We start from the raw sequence: 24,030 nt of genomic DNA on the forward strand, positions 1-24,030 counted from the left end.
GCGCAAGACAATCTGACGTGATCTGGGCAGGTTTAGAATCATTTGTTGCAAAATGTTGCAATTTCAATTCTCCTCTACGCTATTACGCACTGCTGTTTCGTGCTTCTACTAACTAGCCTTAGCGAAATAAGTGTATAAGGACAAATGGATATTAGAAGTTTCTTTAGAGAAAAAAAAGGGCAGAGCAAGGACAAGAAGTGGAAACTCACAGTGTGTCATCATCTCCCGCAACCCAGGAGGACATTTCGATCAGCTCAGTTTCAATATATCGTGATTTACTATTGAATCACATGCGCAGTAAATATGGTAAACCTGACCTCGTTTGAGGGGGCTTCCAAGCAATGCATGTTGGGCTTGATTTTGACAGAATGGAACTTTTTCTTTGGGCAAAAGTTTGTGATAGCCTACACAACCCTAATGCATTGTTTTCAAGGCACCCATAGCCCATTAATTGAAGGGGATGGCGTCCGAAATGTTTATCCCGAGACGAACGCTCACACCTGTGCACTTGACAGAGGTGCATGACGATGTTTATTCTACAGGCTATTTTAATGTCATATTTTGGGTGTTGTATGTGGTGCACTTTGGCAGAAGAGACGTTCTCCTTACACGGTCTTTAAACATCAAAATATTCAGAATGCCGTGACGTGAGTCGTTACGATTGGCCTTCCTTTTCATTCTCAAAGTAGGTTAAAATTGCATGTTCATCAGCACGATTTTTCAAAATCTCTCGGGGGAGAAACCCCCGGACAAAAAGGACTCGAACTGCAGGGCTCTAGCCCCGAATGTTTTAAATAGCTAGCGACGCCCCTGACGACCATGCATGTTTGTTTAATGCAAATGGAAAGACTGTCAGATAAATAAAATCAGATACTGAGTCATAACTAAAAGAAACTAAAAACTTTTACGTGGCACACCCAGGCCATCATAGGATTATTTAGTCAAAGGGCCCTATTTTCACACTGGCGCATGGCGGAAAACTCGTCATTTTACCAGTGCAAAGTTTCTTTTTGTATTTTGCACTTTCTTTTTAAACAATGTGTCAAGGGGTGTGGCAATTAACAACCTAAGGAGGAGTCTATCGCATTGTCTAAAAATCGCCATCTTACACTATCTAAAACGCATTACGCCACTGACCAAGAGAAACCATGGCGAGTGTCCAAGTCCATGGAGAGTTGTTCATGTTATTTTAAAAGTGCATTATCAACAGTGATATGGGCGGGTGCACAAGGGAGGGCTGGGACGGTAACCACATTACCGCGCCTACCGCAGGTCTGAGTTGTTAGTCATCACTGCAAAAACATTAATAATAAAAAGAAGACCTGTGAAACATTTCGGGGTTTAGACTTCATCCACCGCCAGAGGTCTTGAGCTGACTGCAACGTGATCATTTGAGATTCTAATTGTTTTTAACCATGACATATGTGCTATTTTCAGAAAATCCACGATAAACAAACGTACAGGTTAAAATGTCGAATTTCACATTTTCGCATAATTCGACAGTATACAGTCTACACTTTCATATTGTGAACAAATTTCACGGATAAACATACATTTTGACTGTTAAACCCTTACTTTATGTAGGTGAAGATTCAACACATTAGCAGTCATTCCCTTTGTCCACGCCGCTATATAGTTTTACGGTAGGGTACGGTAGAGCTAATTTACTCATTAGGCTACTCTTTACTCGTTACTCAATGTGTCAGCTCTATATCGTTCTTGGCAGATGTAACCGAATATGAATGTGAAAGACTTGCCTTTCAGGGCACGGTCAAAAGCACGAACTTTTAGAAATATCCTGGCGTCATTTTAGGGACCAGGAGAAGTTTTCCATTGAAGTAGGCTAGCACATTTTAAAAGAAGGCTAGGCTATACACAACCTGTGTACACAGAACTTCCTCTCTAGCCTGACGAGCCAGACCCACATTAAAATGTAGGGTCTGGGCACTCACCGTTCCCAGTGCTCAGTCCAAGGGGCGGGATAATCAGTTGTCTTTCAAATTCCCTCTGCATGCAATAGGACAGCGGCAGCGCTATGAGTCCCATGCGTTTCCCACCAGCAGAGCTAGTTGGCTAGTTCAAACGTTTGCCAACTTAATAAAAGCTTAACTCATGTCACACTGTTTGCCAACAGCAACATCCATCTTATTTGTTTTCAAGTAGCAGAGAATTCAAGCCAAACCGTTGCAACTCTGCCATCAATCATTATGTTAAGCCCACCTAACGACTCTACACGATTTCATTGGCCTGATTGAGTTTCGATTTCTGGAGCTCACAAGCCAACGGAGAGTTGCTAGACTAGCCCTGGCAGCAAATGTAATTTGCTGCCGCTAGGGGTGCGTCTAGATTTCTAGGCTACTTCCTCTCCCCTTACTTCCCCAAAAATACATTAATTATATTCTTTAGTGACACCTTATGACCGTCCCAGGTATTAACTAGGGGGCAGAAAAAGACTCATTGCACGGTTGGAACTATGGTTGAAACTGCATAGTCAGTCATCCGCTTCAAAGTCACGCTACCGTAAGGCAAATCACATACATATCGTTGGAAAGTTAGTTAATGGCCCTTCATGTGAGTACAATAACTTAATTTTGTAAATTTTACCAAAACGACTGGTTTCGCCTTGCAGGGTCACATATGCGCAATTCCGGGTTGAAAACATGTCAGAATCTCAGAAATAATCACGTTATGCAGTCAGCTTAAGACGTCTGCAGGCGGCTACATGAAGTCGAATCCCCCTATTGGGCTGCACATGTGTGCACGTAGTGTGTAATGTTGTGATGTGTAATGTGATGAACCATTTTATGACAATGATTCAAGGTTTTCAAAACAAAACTTCAAAACTTATCAAAAGATGAAGCAAACCTGACCTTTCACATTTGTGTTGGGGAGCGCAATGTTCCAACATGCGAGTAGGGGAGAACTGGCACAATGGTAACACTTTTCTATTCTCTCCGTTCAAACTCGATTTACACGTAAGACGTACGTCTTATTTAGACGTAAGACTTTGAGGAAGGAGTCATACATGTTTACTCCATGAAAGTTGAAAGAATTAAAAAAATGTGTTCTATTTAACTTAACAGCGATATGTAGGCTAGCCTAGGACCTACCTTTGTTACTACCTGATGCAGCCATTAAAACGTGCTGTAGCCTACCGTTGTAACAGTAGCATAAGCGCCATGAATGTAACAGTTCTAAAATCGTGATAGCCTTTTTGATAAACTGTTTATTTCTTTAATTTCTGAAGAACTTGGTCCAGTGATGTTTGAAGTTGCTGCGGCTGTCTACAATTTAAATGTCTGTGATGGCGGCACAATATTCATAATTCACAATCATCCATGAATGCGCACCAGCACACATCCATGCAAAACATTACAAATTACAATGGGAAACGTAATTAGAATAAAGATATTACGAAATACATCTCACAATGAGTAGTTATTCACCATCATTTGCAAATTGGTAATGACGGAGAGGCGAATATGAAGCACAGATGAAGACGTACTGTCACAAGATGTAAGCAACTGCTCTGCAGGATAAACATTTTTTTATTCAGTCATTCAAACATTATTGGGGTAAGTGTTGCTTTTTCCAGGCTATGTTTTCGATGGTAACCCACTGTCAGTCAATAGTGAAAATAATTAAATGTGTATAACTGTTTGGTCGTTGACTAAAACCATGGTGAAGTTAGTTTCACTTGGCCAATGAGTTCAAATAATAGATGAGTGCATATGCGTGTAGGCTATACTATGCTACAGTGGGTCCCAGTTAAAAATTGACACTTCATTCACGATCAAGGTGATTCACGCAGCTGGGTGAAATGTAAGTACAACTGCAGCCGCTCGGGGGCAGCATAGTCTGCTGTGGCGTTCCACGGTCGAACCGGACGGCGCATTCGACAGCAAGGGCTGTGATTGGCCGAGTTTTCAGCGTTTCTCTGTTTTTAGCAGCCCCTGCAACATGCTAGTCCACTGTAGCCTAAGCTTTGTACATAATGTTTAACATAGTTTTGGATTCAGTGGCAAGATTTCTTGATTGTACAGTGCCCGTCTCTCAGTAATGTTTTAAAATGAGAGCTTCGTCAGCTGGCAGTAGGCTACTTTGTCGGTAGTCATTCGAAGTTCGCTTGCTAACAGAACATAAATATGCTGCCCAGAAACCTTGTGAATAGTTCTGATTTTTTTTACTACACTAACGAGGTTGAAATATAGCCTTTGCCTACAGCATCTCCTTAACAGTAATGTTAACAAAATGACAGCATTCATATGACAAAGGAAAACGAATTCGGTCACTCAAGACTGTGCCACAGCAACCAGTGTAGGCTACATTCCTACCCAATAGGCTACTCGAAGCAGATAGCGTTGTCTGACGGTCGAGTGGGTTAATGCACGTATATCCAGAACAGGTCTGCAACTTTCAGGCAGTTCTGAGTTCGAATCTAGGCAGGAGCAGAGCCATATAAAGGCCTAGGCCTATTGATATCATTTTTTGCAAGGTGTTGCTCCTGGCAATACTTGTTTATAAGACGTTTGGTGATTAATTGATAGCTGTTTTTGGGACACGTTAAACGTTCTTTATAATGAGCGCATACGGGGAGTAAAACGACTGTTACGCGCTGTTACAACTGTAGGCTACAATGATTGCAATACAAAAATATGCGCATGTTAGTTTAGTTAGTTTTGTGATTTTTTGCACTTTTGCCTCATGTGTTTTCAGGTTTGAGGGCTTTTTTTGGCAAGATTGACCTTGGTAGACTCTGCATATGTTATTTCTCCGTATGGAAAATAAAGTCAATTTTCGACACACGTCTGTTATTAGTTCAATAGGAAGTGTTGCTTGTTAAAACATGTGACTAGTGAAACTCAAATGATTTTAGAAATATTTAGCCAAAGCCAAAAAGTGTTAGAGAGAAGGAGAGACGCCGGTGCAGCTCAGATGTCTTCTTAATTTTCTTTATTCTTTAGTAAAAGGTGCAGAACATTATTCAACTTTAAAGACAGAATACGCACGCAGGCACAACTAGGCTACTTGTTGTTTTCTTTTACTCTGCTATCTATATATGGTTATCAGCACACAATGTTGGGCTAATTCACTAGTTATGGATATCACAAGTTTAAACAACGAAAACAGAAAGGATGGAGACAGCCAAGCTAGAGGAGTTATTCCAGATGGGCAAGAACAAGGTAGGCAATTGGTGTGCTTGTCAGAACGTTAGATTACAGCTGTTTAAAGCCAGACGTCACGGTACGCTAGAACAAAACTAAAGGTAACTATAGGGCTGTATCAATTTGTCCACATTAATAGGTCGTCGTAGACGTTGTTGTATTATTGCATGTGGATATTGTTATGCTATGTAGGCTACTTTTTTTGCAATGCACGGACCTAAAAACGGGAAACGGACAAATATTGTACACGCGTGAATTTGTTTTTGCGGGGGTGGGGGTGGGTGTACGTACCATAGCTCTCGCTCTCTCATAGTTCTCACTCTCACTCACACACACACAGTACCTTTCTTAGCCACAGTTAATTTTAGTGGTGATATGTGTTATGGACATTGTTATGCACATTATTGACTGCAGTTTATTCTCATCAATGTCAGTCCATGAATGCATATTGATCAGTTGTTAACTAATACTGTAGGCCTAGAAGTTGCATTTGAAAATGTTACTGTTGTAGGCTGTTTGTTTTTTATTTCAGCCACACTGTTTTAAAGTGGTTAGGACCATTACACACCAATTTTGAATAAGCCATACTGCAATACCGATTTCATGGTTGCACCATGCACATGTTCGCCGATTATGTGGCCCTCAGTAACCTATAAATTCAATGATGTGGCGCTCTATGAAAATGAGTTTGACACCCCTGCTCTAAAATATCTGTCCTGGCCTAGTTGCACCGGATTGTGGCCAAACGACAGAAGCGCGGAGAACCCTCCTTTGTCTACCAAAAAGTGTTACTTTGTGCCCCGCGCTCCCCCACTGCTTGTGAAAGAAGGGGGTGGGGGAGGGGGGCTTAACGTGAAAAAGCTTAATGTCCCAAAACGGCAAAGTCATAATGGTAGGCTACAGGAAGTGGGGGGAGGGTATGGGATGACCAGAGCCGTCTTCACTGTGCTATTCAGAAAGCATCTTATTGTCTTTCCAGGCGCACACAGCTCGTTATAGCCTATCGAGTGCCTTAGCAGATAGGCTCTGCTCTTGGGTTTGGCCTCACAGCGAACTAAACCCTCTTGTTGCTTGCAGTTTGTTAAATAAAGCGATGCAGATTACATTATTTATTTCTGATTAATTGCGTCTTTTGCAACATCTGCTTGTTAGGCTGGGATACTGTCAATGTCCTGTACAGCTATATGTTCAACAATTGCTGGTGTAGGCCTACAGGCTATAATCAATTAGGGACTGTTCTTTATTTATTTAAGGGGCTACCGGAGGAGTTTTGGGAGCGTTAGTCAAAAAAGACGTGACCCTCCCTCGCCAGCAAGACATTTTTCTATGACACTCCAAAGTGATTGAGAAAAAAAACGCATGACCCTCCCCAGTCCCAACAATTTAGGCTATTGATGCCTTCTGTCTACTGGGTCAATTTGGGAGCTTGCATGCTACGACTCCTTCCTTGAAATGCCTTGAAAAGGCTGTCGTTTGCACAATTTCACAAATAATCACTGGGACCGAAACAAACCTGTCAACTTTTCCCGGGTTTATCGCGTATTTTAACTTTTTCCTCGCTGTCTTAGGAGGAGCTGCAGGGCCGTAGCAAAGGGGTGCGAGGCCCTGTACGAACTTGACAGATGCACGAACTTACGTGCATTAAATCATGCGATAGCTTACTTTACACATAGCCAAGGCTACTGTCGGTGCATTTTAATAGTAGCCTAGTCTAATAAGCTACACCAGCTTGTCTTTAAGAGGGGAAATTGTATAGCCTAAAACATTAGCTGAGTATTTGGCCATATGGTGTTTATCATAGGCTACATCATGAAACCAAATAGTGTAACAAAGGCACTTTAACAGGGGAAATTAATTGGGCATGAATCATTGTGCTGAACGATATTTGTCAATGCAGAAACACACGACATTCAAACTGTTGATAAGATGTGCACTATGGAAATTGGTCTGTAGGCTAACAATGTACTTGTGTTGTTCAGCAATTGCTGTTCAGCAATTGCTGTACAGGCTATAATCAATTAGCTAAATCATTTGTCAAGCTGTTTAAATTCGTGCTACATTCAAACGCAAAAGGTGCTTTGATATATTTTTCGTTTGAACGTCGGCAAGCAGGCATGCTGCGGTTGCAATGAATGAGGATAATTGGTTTTATCTGCGGATTTATTTTTTGCATTATTTTGAATATGACTTGCTCCAGTCTCAACAGCACTTTCCACACGCATCTAAGTTCTAACACATATCCCCTCTCGCTTTCTCTCTCTCCATCCCTGCACACGGTGCTTTCTTAAAGGAGCTGCACCATCTTACAACAATTGCATCTACATTTTCATATTAGAATGTTTTGTCAAGTGTAAGCTTAAACTACCGTGATCAATTTAAGATCCCGTGCCCCCGCTGAAAGTCTCATGCGCTTATCGTTACACTATCAAATCTATAAGTAACCGTGACAAATAGGGTATAAGATATATAAACTCACGCTATTGTATTATCATATATGTTTGGTAATGGCTCAGCTTTCTCTGATTGTTCTACTGACTTGGAAAATGCATCATGGAAGCAGTAAGTCAAGTCGTATCAAAAATAGTAGTGGCAGAACTCCAAAGTGACACCTTGTGGTTGTTTGTGTCAACTGCAGTTTGTGCCATTTCTGCTGAGTAAATGGGGTGCGTGATTCCTGAAGGAACCCGTCCAAACTTAACGGGGACCCACTGTAGGTTTTAGTAAAGCATGGGTTACTGTTCCATACAGTCTCGCAAGAAGATTTCTTCAAATGCGCTGCTGACTACTAAAATACTGATGCATTTTTTGAAGTTGCGCTGTGCGCTGTTAAAGGGAATGTTAAAGGGAACCAATTCTCATTGGTTTAAATGTTACGGCCAAAAACACACCCATGACTGTTTAAGAAACCTAGGAACGCCTTGTTGTGTCATCCACCCGATGTTTGATAACAAAAAAAACTCCCAATGTGGACTGGTCATTCTACTTAATTTAAATAAGCTTTTCGCCAGTGACCATGCATTTTAGACTGTAAAGATAGGGCCCAAAGTGTCCATTACTGACAAATTTGTGGATGCTTTTGAATGAAACGAATATCTGCACAAACCTGCACCAAAGCCAGCACCAAGGCCTGTGCCTAGCCCACTCGCTGCAGTCTTGTTACCAAAGAGGCTTCCTCCAGTTGGGTTGGCACCAAAACCTTGACACATTGAAACAGAGAGCATGTTGGTCAAAAAACAAACTATCCAGATCTTCGGGTTACTTTCAATTTCTCCATAAATTTGTGATTCTGTATGTGAATTTATACCACTGCCAGAACTTTGACAGTACTTGCAATGGTTTACAATTTTCTCATATTTATTTTTAACCTGTTAACAAAGAAGCACCTTATAGTGGCCCACCACCGGACCTGTTCTGAGTTTCAAGAGTTCCCTTTTTGTTAACATATATATGTTCACATATTCTTAACTCATTGAGTGCCAAAAACGTAATATTACATTTTTAGCTTTTTTTTTTTTAATTACGAAACTAGACACTCTAACACACCTTATATGTGATTTTGGGAACTCTGTGATTAATGGAAATGAAATCGAAAACTCATGAAAACGCACAATCTGGACATTTTATCATAACTCGGTTGCCGCTTTGGGTCGAATCAGTGACGCATGCATGAACAAGTCTGCACTTTCAATTTTTATCAATGGCACTTAAAAATTGCACTTTCAGTTATTTTCACGGTCAGTTCGTGTGCCTGGTCAACATGCTATGTCATTTAAGCAATAAGCCCAGAGGCTTAGGTTACACTGATTTTAGAGCAGCTAAGGGGTTGTTAGGCACAACGCTAGTTGCTTCTATCAAATTCAAGGGTGCACAGAAAAAGCGGCCAGCCAAGATGTTTTAGCCCATTTGACATATTGGCTGCAATATGCAAAATATAACTGTAGCGAACAGGCACAAAAGTAGCCTCCCGTAATACTCCCGTTTTCTTCAAAAGGTAGAGGCTTCCACGCATGCTTGTTTGTTTTACACCGAATATAAGATGAAGTGCAAAACGAAAGTATGCATACCATTTGCCTAGTGCCCCCATCAATGCAGATATTTCAAATAATTATAAATATCATTCAGTGTTTCCCACAGAATTGAACTATATTTGTGGTGGTAGGTTTGCAGAATTAACTTGAATACAACAGTTTTTAGCAAATTAGCGCAGCGTTATAGTTATGATGCTAACCAGATTTAACCACAATTTAGTACAACCTGGAAAATCATTGTGTGGTGGTCAATGTTGATATTGTGGTGGGCCGCCACAAATAAGTCAATGAATGGGAAACACTGTCATTGATTAGACTATGTTGGGTTTTGTGCAAGAGAAAATTCACGGTTTTAGTAGTAGTATTGGGCAGTATGCAGTCAGATGGGTCACCATGGGCATATTTGGATTAGCTACAGGTGGATTCACAAATAAATAAATTGGCCTAGGGACCTACATTTGGCAGGATGGTCTACTTAATGTACAGGCTAAATGCAAATATGGCAATGCATTATATTATTTTACATTAACAAAAAAAAGAAAAAAAGAACGGACTGAAAATAAAGTGGGCACTGATGTTCTTTAAAATCTTGTTTCCTGTAAATGTTGTCATTCTTAATCTTCGCAATTGGTGCACTGGCATGTTTAACTGTTAGTTGCAGTGTAAAGTTCCATTATGTGTAAGTTAAGTACAGAACTGACTGTGCCCCTAGATTTGTCTGAGTGCTCCTAAATTGCTCCTGGAAAAAAAATGTGTAGAGCCCTGTATGTTGATCGGTGTTACACACCCTTCTGCTAGAAAAGTCAGAAAAGACAATAGACTTACCAAAATTAGCAGTGTTTGTGTTATTGCCCAATGTAAGTGTAGGCTTGTTTCCAAACAGTCCAGGTCCAAAGGACGAGGCACTTGTAGTGGTTGTCCCAAAACCACCAGGTTTGTTACCGAACAAATTCTGTGACAAAACAAAACACGCACACATAAAGAACACTAATATTAAGCTACAACTCAAGCATTCAGATCAGATGTGCACTTTAAAGCTTACCTGTGCGCCAACGCTACCAAAGCCAGTGTTGGTCTGGCCAAAGAGCCCTGAACTTGCACCAAACCCTGTAGCTGTGCTGGTGTTTGCAGTGTTCCCAAACAGGCCTCCAGCCTGAGACACAGCTGTGTTACCAAACAAGCCCTATAAGAGAAATCAACAGAGAATTATGTGCATCTCACAAACTTTATTATATATCTAACAATGCATTTCCACAAGCAAATACGGTTTCATTGCTCAGCAGTGGTAGATGATCACTAACTAGATGTACCACATAGCGGTACAAAATATGACCGCCGCTCAGTCCTGTACATCCGTTCCGCGAAAATAAATCACACTTCAATTTGTCTCCATATTTTACTCCATCCCCAACTCTTGAAACTTTTGTGTATGCTTGTTTGGCATGCCTGAGTGTGTGTGTGCGGCTGCACAGAAAGTAGCCTACTGGTGCTGAAAAGGTGAATAGATTGTAGAATAGCCAAAGAAGATGTACAGAGGGTCCCCGTTAAAAATTGACACTTCATTCACGATAATGGTGATTCACGCAGCTGGGTGACATGTAAGGACAACTGCAGCCGCTTGGGGGCAGCATAGTCCGCTGTGGCGTTCAACGGTCGAACCGGACGGCGCATTCGACAGCAAGGGCTGTGATTGGCCGAGTTTTCAGTGCGTTTCTCTGTTTTTAGCAGCCCCTGCAACATGCTAATCCACTGTAGCCTAAGCTTTGTACATAATGTTAAACATAGTTTTGGATTCAGTGGCAAGATTTCTTGATTGTATAGTGCCCGTCTCTCAGTAATGTTTTAAAATGAGAGCTTCGTCAGCTGGCAGTAGGCTACTTTGTCGGTAGTCATGAGAAGTTCGCTTGCTAACAGAACATAAAAATGCTGCCCAGAAACCTTGTGAATAATTCTGACACTAACGAGGTTGAAATATAGCATTTGCCTACAGCATCTCCTTAACAGTAATGTTAACAAAATGACAGCATTCATATGACAAAGGAAAACGAATCCGGTCACTCAAGACTGTGCCGCAGCCGTGGGGCAGAAGACGCTTGGTGGCCGTCCACAACGTTATAAACTTAACCTAAATAGCCGGCTGCTGTAAGCTACAATCGGATTTTATTGTACAGTGGGCATCGCTTTCAAATGACCACTTCATTCGCGCATTACGCGGCGTGAAGCTGCGAGAAGCTTTAGTACCACTTTCAGCCACTGTGCGTCGCTCTGCCACTGTACATCGCTCTGCCTGCCGTCCCTTACATAATTGTTGCCGAGAGTAATCCCAGCCTACGAATTCAATAACAAAATAAATCATGCATAATTAAACATTACCTCGATTTAGGCTACTTGGGTATGGCTTAAGGCTTGACTACACGAAAATCGAAATCGAAATTTGCTGTCTACATTATTGTCAGTGTTGGGGTTAACGCAACTACGCAAATCAAAACAGTGGTGTGATAATTGAGCCAGTAGAGAAATAACTGTTCAGAATTAATCTGTAGCCTTGGGTAGGCTTCTGCAGAAAACAATGTTGTTGCCGATTTAATACTATCTGGCGACGTTTTTAACAGGCTACGCAATAGAGGCTTAGACAACTATGACCCACGTTTTGGTTTCGTAAATTAATTTGCCCTACTTCTTGACTGCAATGTAGTCAATTGACTGCTTGACATGTCATTTTTATTTTTCTGTACGATAAACAATTACATCTGCTTTATGCCGCAGAATTACATTCATATTTGGCTGACTGCAGACGCGCCACTTCCCTCCCCATATTCCAATATTAAGATAGTATAAAGTGCTTTTTGTATAGGCTACTATCATAAAAAAAATAGTTAAAACGAATAGCTATTTGCAATTTGACAAAACACTGGTCCTCATTTTGCGAATGCGAGGACGATATGAGCCTGTTGCATTTAGTTCGATGTCCGAGTCACACATAATGTTTGAAAACCACTGGCTCGTAATCACAATAATTTAACACACGACAGTTGGATAACCTACTTCATCATGTCCCCATGCCTACATTTTTGTGAGTAGCATAGAGGTCGTTAAAAACAATAAAGTATGGCTCTCCGTTTGGGACATCGAAAACTTTTTTTAATTTTTAATAGACTACCGTCGAAGATGCTGACTTGCAAAAGCCTCGGGATAACACGTTATCTCCACTATCACCAGTCATGCCCCTTGATCAAAGTGGGGAATGAAATAAAAGTTTGATAACTACTGGCTTAACAAGTTACCTGCAGTCCAGAACACAGAATCTATTGCAATATTCTGATGATCGGCGATGATATCGGCAAATGTTTGTTTTCCAAAGTAAGAATTTCATTTCACCATGCACCTTCGACAATACCTGGCCTACCTGGTATCATTACAAACATTATTCTGTGTCCTAAAACTGGCATATTTTATGGCATTGTGTCATGTAAGTTCGTTGCAAAATCTAGAGAAATGTGTGAGGTGGTCAGCGGGGGACAATTGAGACACACATTGGATTGTGTTATTACTTGAACATTCCACACTATCCACAGCTGTGGTAGGCCTATCAGGGTCAGGAGGATTACTGTCAGCGCAGGCTTTATATAAAATTCTTCAACAGAAGGCCTCGAATGTTGTCTTGTTTGTGGAGCGCTTTGCTTCGCTTCTGTAATTTCGGCTTCATTGAAAATGAGGGCTTCCCTCAATGACCCTCCGAGAATAAATAAAGGTTGAATGAATGCAGGCTTGCCCAAAATAAAGGCATGTGGTTTGCGCAGCCTACAGTAAATAACAGACCCGCCAGAATGTGCGTTATGATGCTTTTTTACGAGCAAGATGTTTTTGGTACCCTACGCACACTGCATGTTCTTAAATAACAATGATCATCAGTAATATTCGACCATTAATTTGGGTAAATGGGCAAGCGTGACCACCTTGATTGGCTGATTGTAACGCGGGCATGATTCCAAACACCTCCCTTACGATGATGAGTGACAGGTCTCAGAATGCGTGCGCTACACAAGGACGGAAGATGATGAATAACTGGGGCCGTAGGCTATTCACAAAGGCTTTTATCTTACTACTAGGAGTAGGCTACTCCTAAATCGCACTTAAAGATTTTAGATTGGAGTTTTCTCTTAAAAGTTATTCACAAAGCCTTTCAGACAACTCCTAAACTAGGAGTGAGTCTTCGTGGCTATGGATGACGTCATTACTCATGCACGAGCTTGACTGAAGTGACCACCTTGATTGGCTGACGATTGTAACGCGGGAATTCCAAACACCTCTCTTCCGATGATGACTGACAGGTGACAGGTCGGAGAATGCGTGCGCTACACAAGTAGTGTGAAGGACGGAAGATGATTAATAACTGAATAAAAAGGCCTAGCCAAAACAAATAGCTTAGTAGCCTAATGAAACATAGGCCTATGGATTGATGCAGTAGCCTACCTTTGCAACATTTATTAAATTAATCTGTCACCATATCCCTAGGCTACGTTTGCAAAGAGGAGAACATTTTAATTTGATTCACAATGAAACGTTACATTTCATTTCCATGTTAACAATGAGTAGTTTGTGTTGTTGTTGGTGGCGTTATTGCATCCCTTTTATGAATGCAAAATTGTTCCCTCGCAATTGGAAGCTCCTGTTGCGCATAGGCTATTTCAAAACATCGCAACGTAAAATGCCACAAAAAAGCTGTTTATGAATAGGTCTTAGTGAGTTAGGAGTCCTCTCGACTTAAGCTGTCCCAGACTTAGGTGCTACTTTTAGGTCTAAAATGCTTCGTGAATTACTTTTTGTGAAAAAATTAGGAGTCCTAAAGTTAGGAGTGACACGCCCATTATTTTTAGGAGTTGCTCCTAAATTCGCCAGTTAGGAGCTACTTTTAGCCTTAAAATTCTTTGTGAATATGGCCCCTGAATAAAAAGGCCTAGCCTAAATGAATCAAGGCAAAACACATAGCCTTGTAGCCCAATGAAACATACGGATTGATGTAGTATCTTGTAACATTATTAAATTATTCTGTTACTATGCCTACGTTTGCAAAAGAGAACATTTTAATTTGATTCACAATAATGTTACATTTAATTTACATGTTGACAATGATTAGCCTAGTTTTGGTTGTTGTTGGCGGCGTTATTGCATGTTAGTTATGCCTACAATGCAAAATTGCTTCCTCGCGATTGCAAGCTCCTGTAGCTGCATAGGATTTCAAAACCGCAGGTTTGTGAATAGGTCTGTGAGTAAGGAGTCCTCTTGACTTCTTTTAAGCTGTCAGAGGTGGGAAGGTGTGATTTTTTGGGGGAAGGGCCGGATTAACTGGGCACAATTGTCTGATGGCCCCCCTTCCCCCCAGCCAACGTGAATCGGGTGGTTAGTTAATAGGCCTATCGTGAAGATTTTTCCTGCCATCTAAGGCACGAGCGCATCTGTGAGCCCAAACCTCACCAAGTAGCTCGTTTGTTTACAACTAACATTCCATTTAATTAAACTGCTTTATAGGCTATGCCGAAATAGTTTTCAACATTTTGAATATTAGTGTCGGGTGAATTGAAATGTTCTCAAAGTAGCCTTATGGCTGAAAGCTGCTTGGGACCACCCCCCCCCAAAGTACATTTGAAAATGTGAAGATTGAAGCGTCACTTTGACGAACTATCGGAAGATGAACGCTTAAACGATGCAGAGATATACTTCAAAGTGCAGGTATTTAATGCAACTCTGGACATCATAACCAGTCAGCTCTCCCAAAGATGTGCAAGCATGCGGGAAACTTGTTATGTGTTTGAGTCTTTACGTCCTATGATCCTTCAACTCGCAGGTGATGAACTGCTTGAAAAGGCAGTACGTTTGTCAGACCATTATAGCATGGACATTGCACCGACATTCCCAACACAACTCCTCTCATTTAGGTCTTGCTTTAAAGCAGAGATTTCACAGAAGTCATCTATTTTTCAACTTGCCAAAAGGCTGGTGGTAGATTATGACAGTGTAACATCCACATTCGGGGAAGTGTGTACTGCTCTCATGTTGTTTCTACATTGCCTGTGACTGTGGCAACAGCTGAGCGATCTTTTTCCAAATGTTCAACAATTGCTGGTGTACAGGCTATAATCAATTAGCTAAATCATTTGTCCAGCTGTTTAAACATTTTTTCGTGTTACATTCAAACGCAAAAGGTGCTTTGATATCTTTTTTGTTTAAAACGTCAGCAAGTAGGCATGCTGCGGTTGCAATGAATGAGGATAATTGGTTTTATCTGCGGTGTTATTTTTTGCATTTTGAATATGACTCGCTCCAGCACGTCTACTTTTTTGCACGGTGCTTTCTTAAAGGAGCTGCACCATCTTACAACAATTGCATCTACATTTTCATATTAGAATGTTTTGTCAAGTGTAAGCTTAAACTACCGTGATCAAATTAAGTTTCCGTGCCCCCGCTGAAAGTCTCTTATGCTCTTATGCGCTTATCGTTACACTATCAAATCTATAAGTAACCGTGACAAATAGGGTATAAGATATATAAACTCACGCTATTGTATTATCATATATGTTTGGTAATGGCTGAGCTGAGCTTTCTCTGATTGTTCTACTGACTTGGAAACTGCATCATGGAAGCAGTAAGTCAAGTCGCATCAAAAATAGTAGTGGCAGAACTCCAAAGTGACACCTTGTGGTTGTTTGTGTCAACTGCAGTTTGTGCCATTTCTGCTGAGAAAATGGGGATCGTGATTCCTGAAGGAACCCGTCCAAACTTAACGGGGACCCACTGTAGCATTGTTATAAAACCTTTAAAATCTCAACAATCACAAGTAGGGCAGTTCATCACAGTTCATCCATTGCAACTGGATTGATGAAAGGTCACTTACACCTGTAGGCTACATTGTATTTGGGAAAAGCAAAAGGTATCAGCATAATGTTATTTATTTATTTTTAATGTATTTATAAACAAAAACATCTGTCAGTTCCATGCCGTTTTCAACAGCTATCAAAAACAAAAGGTCATTTTTGGATGGATGGATTTTTTGTGAATGTTTCTTCTTCTACATAAGATTTTAGCCATCTTTAGTTCATGTAATACTTTATTGTCAATGCACAAATGAAGTAACAGTAGTCTGAAACGAAATGCTGTTTTACATCTAACCAGTGGTGCAAATAACTGGCATGTCCAAATGGGCCTTGATGAAAAGCGTCGCTAGACTGTTCATACACATTTTAACGGGCCAAAGTTGAAGAGCTTTTGTCCGTTATTGTTCGTGCAAATATAGGCTGATTCATGTTCCCTTGCATTGTGTAACTGAGGTCCATGGCTAGTCTGGCTTTCATCAGACCAAGCTCAATCTTTTAAGAAATCAAAAAATAAATAGCGGGCAGATCAGGCTGGGTTCACCCAGCCTAGTCCATAGGCACCCGATATTGTTTAATTTTCCGATTGAGATATACACGCTCTGGCTATTCTAAATGCAAAAATGCATCAGGGAGTTATGACAAAACTGTAACTAACAAACTAGATCCTAATAGAAAGCTGTTAGCTTCCCTAAGCTACAGGTAGGATTATAAGGTAGGCCTATTTACAACATAAATTGTCAATAGGCTATGCTGGCGACACAAATAAAATCTCCTTTGGAAACCAATGGCTTACGCCTTACAGTATCAAGCGGACTTAAACTGCCATATCGTGGCGAAAAGTTGTAATAAAATTCACGCAACTCCATGAGTCAAGGAAAGCGCGAATGAAGTAGCCACTTCTAAATGGGACCCACTACACAGTAGCTTAAGGCGTGTTGCTAAAGTAGCCATAATGAAATGAAGGTGTCATTGTTTGGATACTTCACACACACACGTGCTTTTTAATTTCACAGACTACAACTTCCAAGCTGGAATCAAAGCACATCGATTCCCCTCTCACACCCTGCACGCACTTAAAACAAAATAAACAGGCGTCTCAGTCTCACGCATGTATAGGCAAAACTGTATCAGACCGGTGTAACGTTGGTAAATCTTCCATTGCACAGAATGATTTTGTAGCACGTGCAATAAATGACAGTCGAAAGATACAAACAGTGCTGCTATCAATTTGCTTGGTATAACTGCATTTATAGTTTTCTACAAATGCAATCAATCAAATTGGCCTTCATCACTCAACCAACGCTAACGGTAACATTACCTAGGTCCTTATTGATATTACAAGATTAACGTACCTGCAGTAAAAACCAAGCATGTCCGATAAACATCCTCAGATTTATTTCGGCTTCAAGAAGAAATGGGAATTACATTTCATGTGAACATCATCCTATCCTTATTAGACGTTCTCTGCTGTAAACTACAGTCCTTGTAGGAAGCGTCCATTGTTTTTCCAACCCACTTTTAACTTCCAACAAAATTATGTCTCACTGCAACGATGCGCCATCTAGTGGACAAACGACTACTTATCGCCAATACTGAAAATGCAGCCATGATGATGAATATTTATTTTGGCTTTCTTTTAATCCTACTGAATTTGTAATTATGTATCGGCCATTCTAATACCGATAGTATGTGGGTGCCTGTGTGTGTGTGTGCATGTGTATATGTGTGCACCGCCATCTACAGGCCAATGAGTGTACAGTCACTAAATGTACACATAACCTAATTTTTTTTAGACCCCCCCCCCCATGGATGAAATTCTACGAAACTTGGCATACCCCCAGAGAATGCCAGGTCAATCATACACATACAATTTGGTGCAGTTCTGAACATCTTAACTGAAGATAGGGGCGATTAAAGCAGAATAATATTGCATTTTCATTTTTTACCATGTGCAAATCACAAATGAGTGATTATGGGCCAGGTTGATGTGGGCCCTTGAGACCAACATACCATAAAAGATTCTTCATCCTCAGTGCCACGGTTCAGGTAGTTATTTAGAAAAAACTTTTTTTTGCGGTTCGGGGGGCCCACTTTTAGCACTTTTAGCTCCAGCTCATTAAATCAGATTAGACCGTTAGCATCTCTGCTATAAGCTAACAGTCTAATCTGATTCAATGAGCTGGAGCTAAAAGTGTTACTGTCAGACTCAGAGAACAGCTGGATGAACTGGGGAAGGTAAAACTCAATTGTTTAACTCACGGGGATGTGGAAAATGAGTATTTCCCCAAATGGTGGAATATCCCTTTAAGTGCAAATGTCCAAGTTCTACATTTTCAGTGGCTGCTTACCATACTGCTGGTGTTGGGCTGTCCCAAAGTATTGGTATTGCCAAAAGAAAACCCCGTAGTTTGTGTTGTTGTAGCTTGGCCAAAGGGCTTGAAGAGACTGGCAGTTTGTTGGGGAGGTGGCTGCTGACCAAAAAGACTGCCTGATGCTGTACCAAAACCACCTGTACCTGCCAAGAGTGCATAATGACACACTATTACAAAGTACATCATCAAAGTACATGTTAATCAGAACAATTAAATCATTATTGAGCTTTAGGGACATATCACAAATGAGATTTCTGTTTGTGCACAAAAAAGGTGGAAAATGAATACTAACTAGTTCCAAATGTGGTCTTATTCTGTCCGAAGGAGAAGCCTGTATTGTTTGCCGAGGAGCCAAACAGCCCAGCAGCTGTGCTGGGTGTAGCAGCAGCGGCAGTCCCAAACAGACCTCCAGTACCAGCTGTCATAGGGTTGGAGGGACCCTTCCTACCCGCCTGGTAATCTTCCAGTCTGAGTTCCTACAATAAACATGGCAATATATATATATATTTGTTCTTTTTAAACAGCATGCCAAGATTCCCTTTTAGGCCAGTGGAAACACACAAAAAAAAAAAAAAAAAAAAATACAACCAAATCTTTAAACCCTAGCTAACTCTCCACTTGCACAATAATTTCCAAACGAATGTAATATTACGTAATACGGGGGGGTTTGAACCCCGACCAGTAGGAAGAGGCTGAAGTGCCCTTGAGCAAAGCCCTAAAAAAGTGGGCTAATGGGAATAATAAAAATAAGATTCGGAACTTAAGAACATTAGTGTAATGCATTCAGCATGCACACTAATTAAGGTTTTTGTGGCAAATGCACCAATTTCTAAAAATATTCTTGTGTAATTTGTTTTGCACTGAATAGCCATGACACTTTTAAATGATTGCTTGCCGCTCATTGAAAGGTTCTGATGTTGGACAACTGTAAAACTTTTGGATATCTTGATTGAACTGTGTCTGATGGACTGTTAAACATTTGAGTTGGAGTGGACATTTTGGTGTTTCTTTGTGTAAACACAGATAATTAATATGTTACTTCTAAAATGGTGACACTGTTTTTCCCAAACACTTTTTTGAATAAAATTAGGGCATCACAGTGCATGTTTTCATAGGTGCATTATTATGCTATTTTAATTGCATTTGTAATCACAATTGTAATTTCAATCTACTGTGCTTTTGTTAGCACACATTTTGTCATTTATACTGACAAATGTTACCCTTGTCCCTGCCTTTACTCCAGTCCAGATAGTCACGTAATCATTATATGCTCCAAGATCGGATCATTATATGCTCCAAGATCTACCTCCTACTGCTGCAATCATGGAGATAAACAACAGTTCTGAATGATGAGGGGAGAAAAAAAAAAAATGCCAAAGATTTTTTTTATTTTACACGGTCACTTGTTCTGTTCAGTCGACATGGAATTAAAATATCGTAGACTTTTGAAATCAGACCTGAGTGAAATTCATACTCAAGAGACATTCTTTTTAGTGCTGCCACTAACGGCTAATTTTCTAATGAATAATGTTTTGAATAATCAACTAATCTAAATGACTATTTAAAAAAAAAAAATAAAAAAAAAATCAAGTGTTATTTTGTTGAGTCCATTTTATTTTGAACTAAACAAAACATAAAATGTTACCTGTGCCAAACAATTTCACCTTAACCTTCACATCAATATCAGCCTACTTTTGTTAGAAGCTCATTAAGTAAACTGTTCAAAAACATTATGTATTAACACTTAAGTAGTCACTGTACTTCTCAAGAGTTAATAAACAGTACAGACTAGCTCGGCGTTTCTTTAATAATCATATACGGGATACCAAAAATAAAGACGGTCAATAGTAAACGACGAATAACATTTTTTTAGTCGACTACAACAAAATGCTGTTGACTAATTTTCATGGTCAATAATGACAACTAAGTAGACTAATCGCGGCAGCACTTATTCTTTCAAAGATTTCTTACTTCCAAAGATTTGTTCTCATACTCCTTCATGGCTGTGATGCATTGGTGTTTTGTGTTGATACTGGTTGTCACTCCACCTTTGACCATGGTGTCACTTCCTGTTGGGGGCTGAAAAAAGGAAATAACCAGTCATTAAACAGAATATAAAAATCATAATTTCTAACAAACTCCCACCCTGGAACGGTTCTTGTCCCAATACTATTTTGGCAGTGGATTCTATGCAAGGAAGGTCTGTCCACCAGAAGGACCATAGCCAGCCTAATCCATCAAATAATGTCTTCGTCTATCGTGTAATCTTCCATATTCATTGCCATTAGAACTCTTAGAGAAAGCCCACCTGTCAGTATCCGCCTAGTAGCAGAGAACTTGAGTCATGCTGGTGTATTGCGGGAAGTTGAGGGTTTACAGATGCTGCGTGATGTCTTTGCGCCTGGCAGCGTTGCTTTGCCGGTGCTATGCCCGAAAATAGTTCCAAATCTAAATTGGTCTAGTAAATCCCTTCGTGTTAATTTGCATTGATATTTGTCCTCGATGTGAATGTACAGGTTACGAGAAATAATTATAAAAAATCTTGAGTTATTTGATTCACTTTTGCAACGACATGCTAGCTGATATCGCCGGATTACAGCGACTACGCTAAGCTAAAGCTAACCGGGCCGTTTCTAGATTAGGACAATGGCTGGGTCGGCTATAAAACGCTTTGGCTCACTCATCCAACTCTAGGGACTGCGGACTGCGGGAGTGACCCAATTTCACCTAGGGGTGGCGTATTCCTTTAAATAATTAAATGCTAAACAAAAGATTAAACATTACTTACATTAAATTTAAGTGTTGTCCCTGGTTGGGCAGGAGTGAAACTTGATGCCCCAAAAAGTGACCCAGAGGTGCCTCCGAATGGGTTCGAGTTGGTATTGGTTGCACCAAATAGTCCACCACTGCTGGTACTGGTCCCAAAGGCTAAAATACAATGACAGGGTTATAAGGATGCTTATAGCAAACAATCTAATCATGAGGCAAATCAACTAAATATGGAAACTTTAATTATTTGGGAGACTTGAATTATTTGGGAGCCTTGAATTATTTGGGAGCCTCTACTTTAGAACAGGGACCATATTTTGAATGAACAAAGTATGCACTAGCAATGTATTAAGGGTAAAGAATGTCTGTATTGACCAGGAGTTATAGTCTAGACTGTTCCTATTATATAATTCTTAATAATAATAATAATAATAATAATAATGCCTTACTTTAGAATATGGAACCAATTCTAATAAGTACATTCTGCAGAGGTATTACTGATGATAATGTGCTTGCTACCAAGGAACCAGTTTCCACTTTAAAATGGGAGCCAATCTCCCAGTTATTAAGTGCCATTTCACACAGCAACCTGGGCAGTGAAATGCAGCAATGAGGTTGAGCCATACACTTGCTTATTCTACAACTGTTCTCCTACTATTTGGGATTTATTCAGACAGTATACAAGTAGGTTATGCATATTCTATTTTGGTACTTACTACTAATTAGTATGTAGAGATACAGGCTTGCAAGGTCATTATTAAGATTATATCAATAATAAAGGCCTAATTCGTCATGAACAAGAAATGTGTGAATACACACCTAAGAAATGGTTAATGTTGCCTAAAACATGCCTTACAAGTCACTAATACAGGTATTAATTAGGTATGTATTGGTGGCTAACATGTGAACCTTAAAATAAAGTGTTACCAACCTCTAAGTCTCCTCCAAGTGACAATCATATTATACACAACGTAGCCTATGCGGAACTCTCTAGACTGTAACAGAAAGATAAGCGTGTATATTTTTTCCTCTTCGCTGGCCACTGTATTCAAACCTTCTTCTGTAATATAGGCTAACTCTATAAGAAGAAAGCTTTTATTTATTTGACATACTATTTGGCTTTAGAAAATGCTTTTTTTATTGTGTCTATTAGTATTCAACCAGACATTCAATGTAGTTGACTAGGTTTACATATTTAATTTAATTTCAAAACAGGATTGTGACTCAAACTAGACTAAAAATTGATAAAAGCATAAATTAGGCCTATGCCTTGTTGTTAAGATTCAGTATGTGTTGTGACTTATGTTCTGTATATCATGTAATGTTTCTCCTTACTGTGTACTTCAGGCTGGTGTAGGGAATTAATGTTGAGTTGAGTGGCTCTGTGCCTACCCTAACATTTTTTTTTGCAATGAACATACACTGATATGTGAAAATGAATATCCCCTTGGGAAAATAACAAACATCTATGTATCAAAATATTAAGTTAAGAAAGTGAATGATATTCTAAATTTGCATTGCACTATACAGTTATACTTAGTGTTGTGCCTCTCCTAATAGTTATCTTTTGCATCATCGAAGTGAGTGAGTGAGTGAGTGAGTGATCAATTCATTCTAAAAAGAAACTAAATAGAGCCTTACTGCCAAAGGAAGCTGGTTTGTTGGTACCAAAGGCATTGCTTTGCTGTGAAAAGAGACCACCTCCTCCAGTGTTGGTGCTTCCAAATAGACTGTTAGATGTTCCACTTGCAGTGCCAAAGCCAAAACCACTACTGGTGGCTGAAGTTACTGGCTGACTGAAAGTGCTAGATCCAAAGAGCCCACCTAAAACCCAAAATAGAATTAGTTAGTAAAATGCACTCTCATCTTATGTTTGTTTACATATTCTACAGGTTGATTTACAATAACATGACAGGCGAAACAAAAGTAAATAGGCAACTGTATAGGGTATATGACATCCATGCAGGTACATTTACCGTATTTTCCGGACTATAAGTCGCACCGGAGTATAAGTCGCACCAGTCAAAAAATGTGTCATGAAGAGGGAAAAAAACATACATATAAATATATATATATATTTTGCACCTAAGTCGCAGGACCAGCCAAACTATGAAAAAAGTGTGACTTGTAGTCTGGAAAATACGGCAATTGACCAGATATGATTACTGTGAATAGGGTTTAGGGCTGCATGATATACTGTTTCAGCATAATTCATCCCAATGTAAGTTAGTAAATAAGTAGGGCTGTCACTTTACGATTAACCTGTGCGACATGAGACGAGTGATGGGGCCTAATAACTTGAGTTCGATGTGGAAGTACTTCGGATTTTTGGTATATCAAACTATGGAGAAGAACAAAGCGGTAGGCTATGCAAACTGTGCAACCGAGTTTTACGTAGGCGAAATTTGTTTGACATTTCTAATCGTAAACACAGACACGGCTACGTTGAAGCCTGCAGCAGTACTGCAGGCACGAAACTTAAACAATAAACGCCAATAAATCAGAAATATTGTTGGCTTGTGTCTACAAGCGCCCTCTTTACGTTCGTCCTAATGCCTGTTAGTTGTTTGTGAATTGGCCTTTATTTTCCGTTGAAAATGTAAACGTCTTTAAACATGAAAAATCGATTTTACAATCGATTCAATGAACATTTACGTCTCAAAAATCGAACAGGATTTTTTTTTACAAAAGTGACAGCCCTATACATAGCATTTTCTAGCACAAAGGCAACTCAAAGCACTTCACATAGACAAATACAACAAGTACAAATCACTCAATATTAATTCCATGAGCACTGGGCAGTGATTATTCTCCTGGTATGAGC

At 40.0% G+C, this 24,030-nt stretch overlaps 1 protein-coding gene across 2 annotated transcripts in view; it reads right to left on the bottom strand.

The window, feature by feature from the left end:
* The window catches only part of nup98 (nucleoporin 98 and 96 precursor), a 111,216-nt gene that overhangs the window by 47,536 nt on the left and 39,650 nt on the right, over positions 1 to 24,030 (bottom strand). For both annotated transcript variants that reach the window (XM_042076134.1, XM_042076131.1), the window contains 8 exons: positions 22,848 to 23,030; positions 21,226 to 21,365; positions 20,409 to 20,516; positions 18,730 to 18,913; positions 18,414 to 18,580; positions 10,236 to 10,376; positions 10,019 to 10,145; positions 8,269 to 8,361 (listed from right to left, as the gene is read on the bottom strand). In XM_042076134.1, coding sequence (XP_041932068.1) covers positions 8,269 to 8,361; positions 10,019 to 10,145; positions 10,236 to 10,376; positions 18,414 to 18,580; positions 18,730 to 18,913; positions 20,409 to 20,516; positions 21,226 to 21,365; positions 22,848 to 23,030 — 1,143 coding nt within the window. The remainder of the gene's footprint in view (positions 1 to 8,268; positions 8,362 to 10,018; positions 10,146 to 10,235; positions 10,377 to 18,413; positions 18,581 to 18,729; positions 18,914 to 20,408; positions 20,517 to 21,225; positions 21,366 to 22,847; positions 23,031 to 24,030) is intronic.

The sequence above is a fragment of the Alosa sapidissima genome, chromosome 21 (genome assembly GCF_018492685.1).
Source record: "Alosa sapidissima isolate fAloSap1 chromosome 21, fAloSap1.pri, whole genome shotgun sequence".
NCBI lineage: Eukaryota > Metazoa > Chordata > Actinopteri > Clupeiformes > Clupeidae > Alosa > Alosa sapidissima.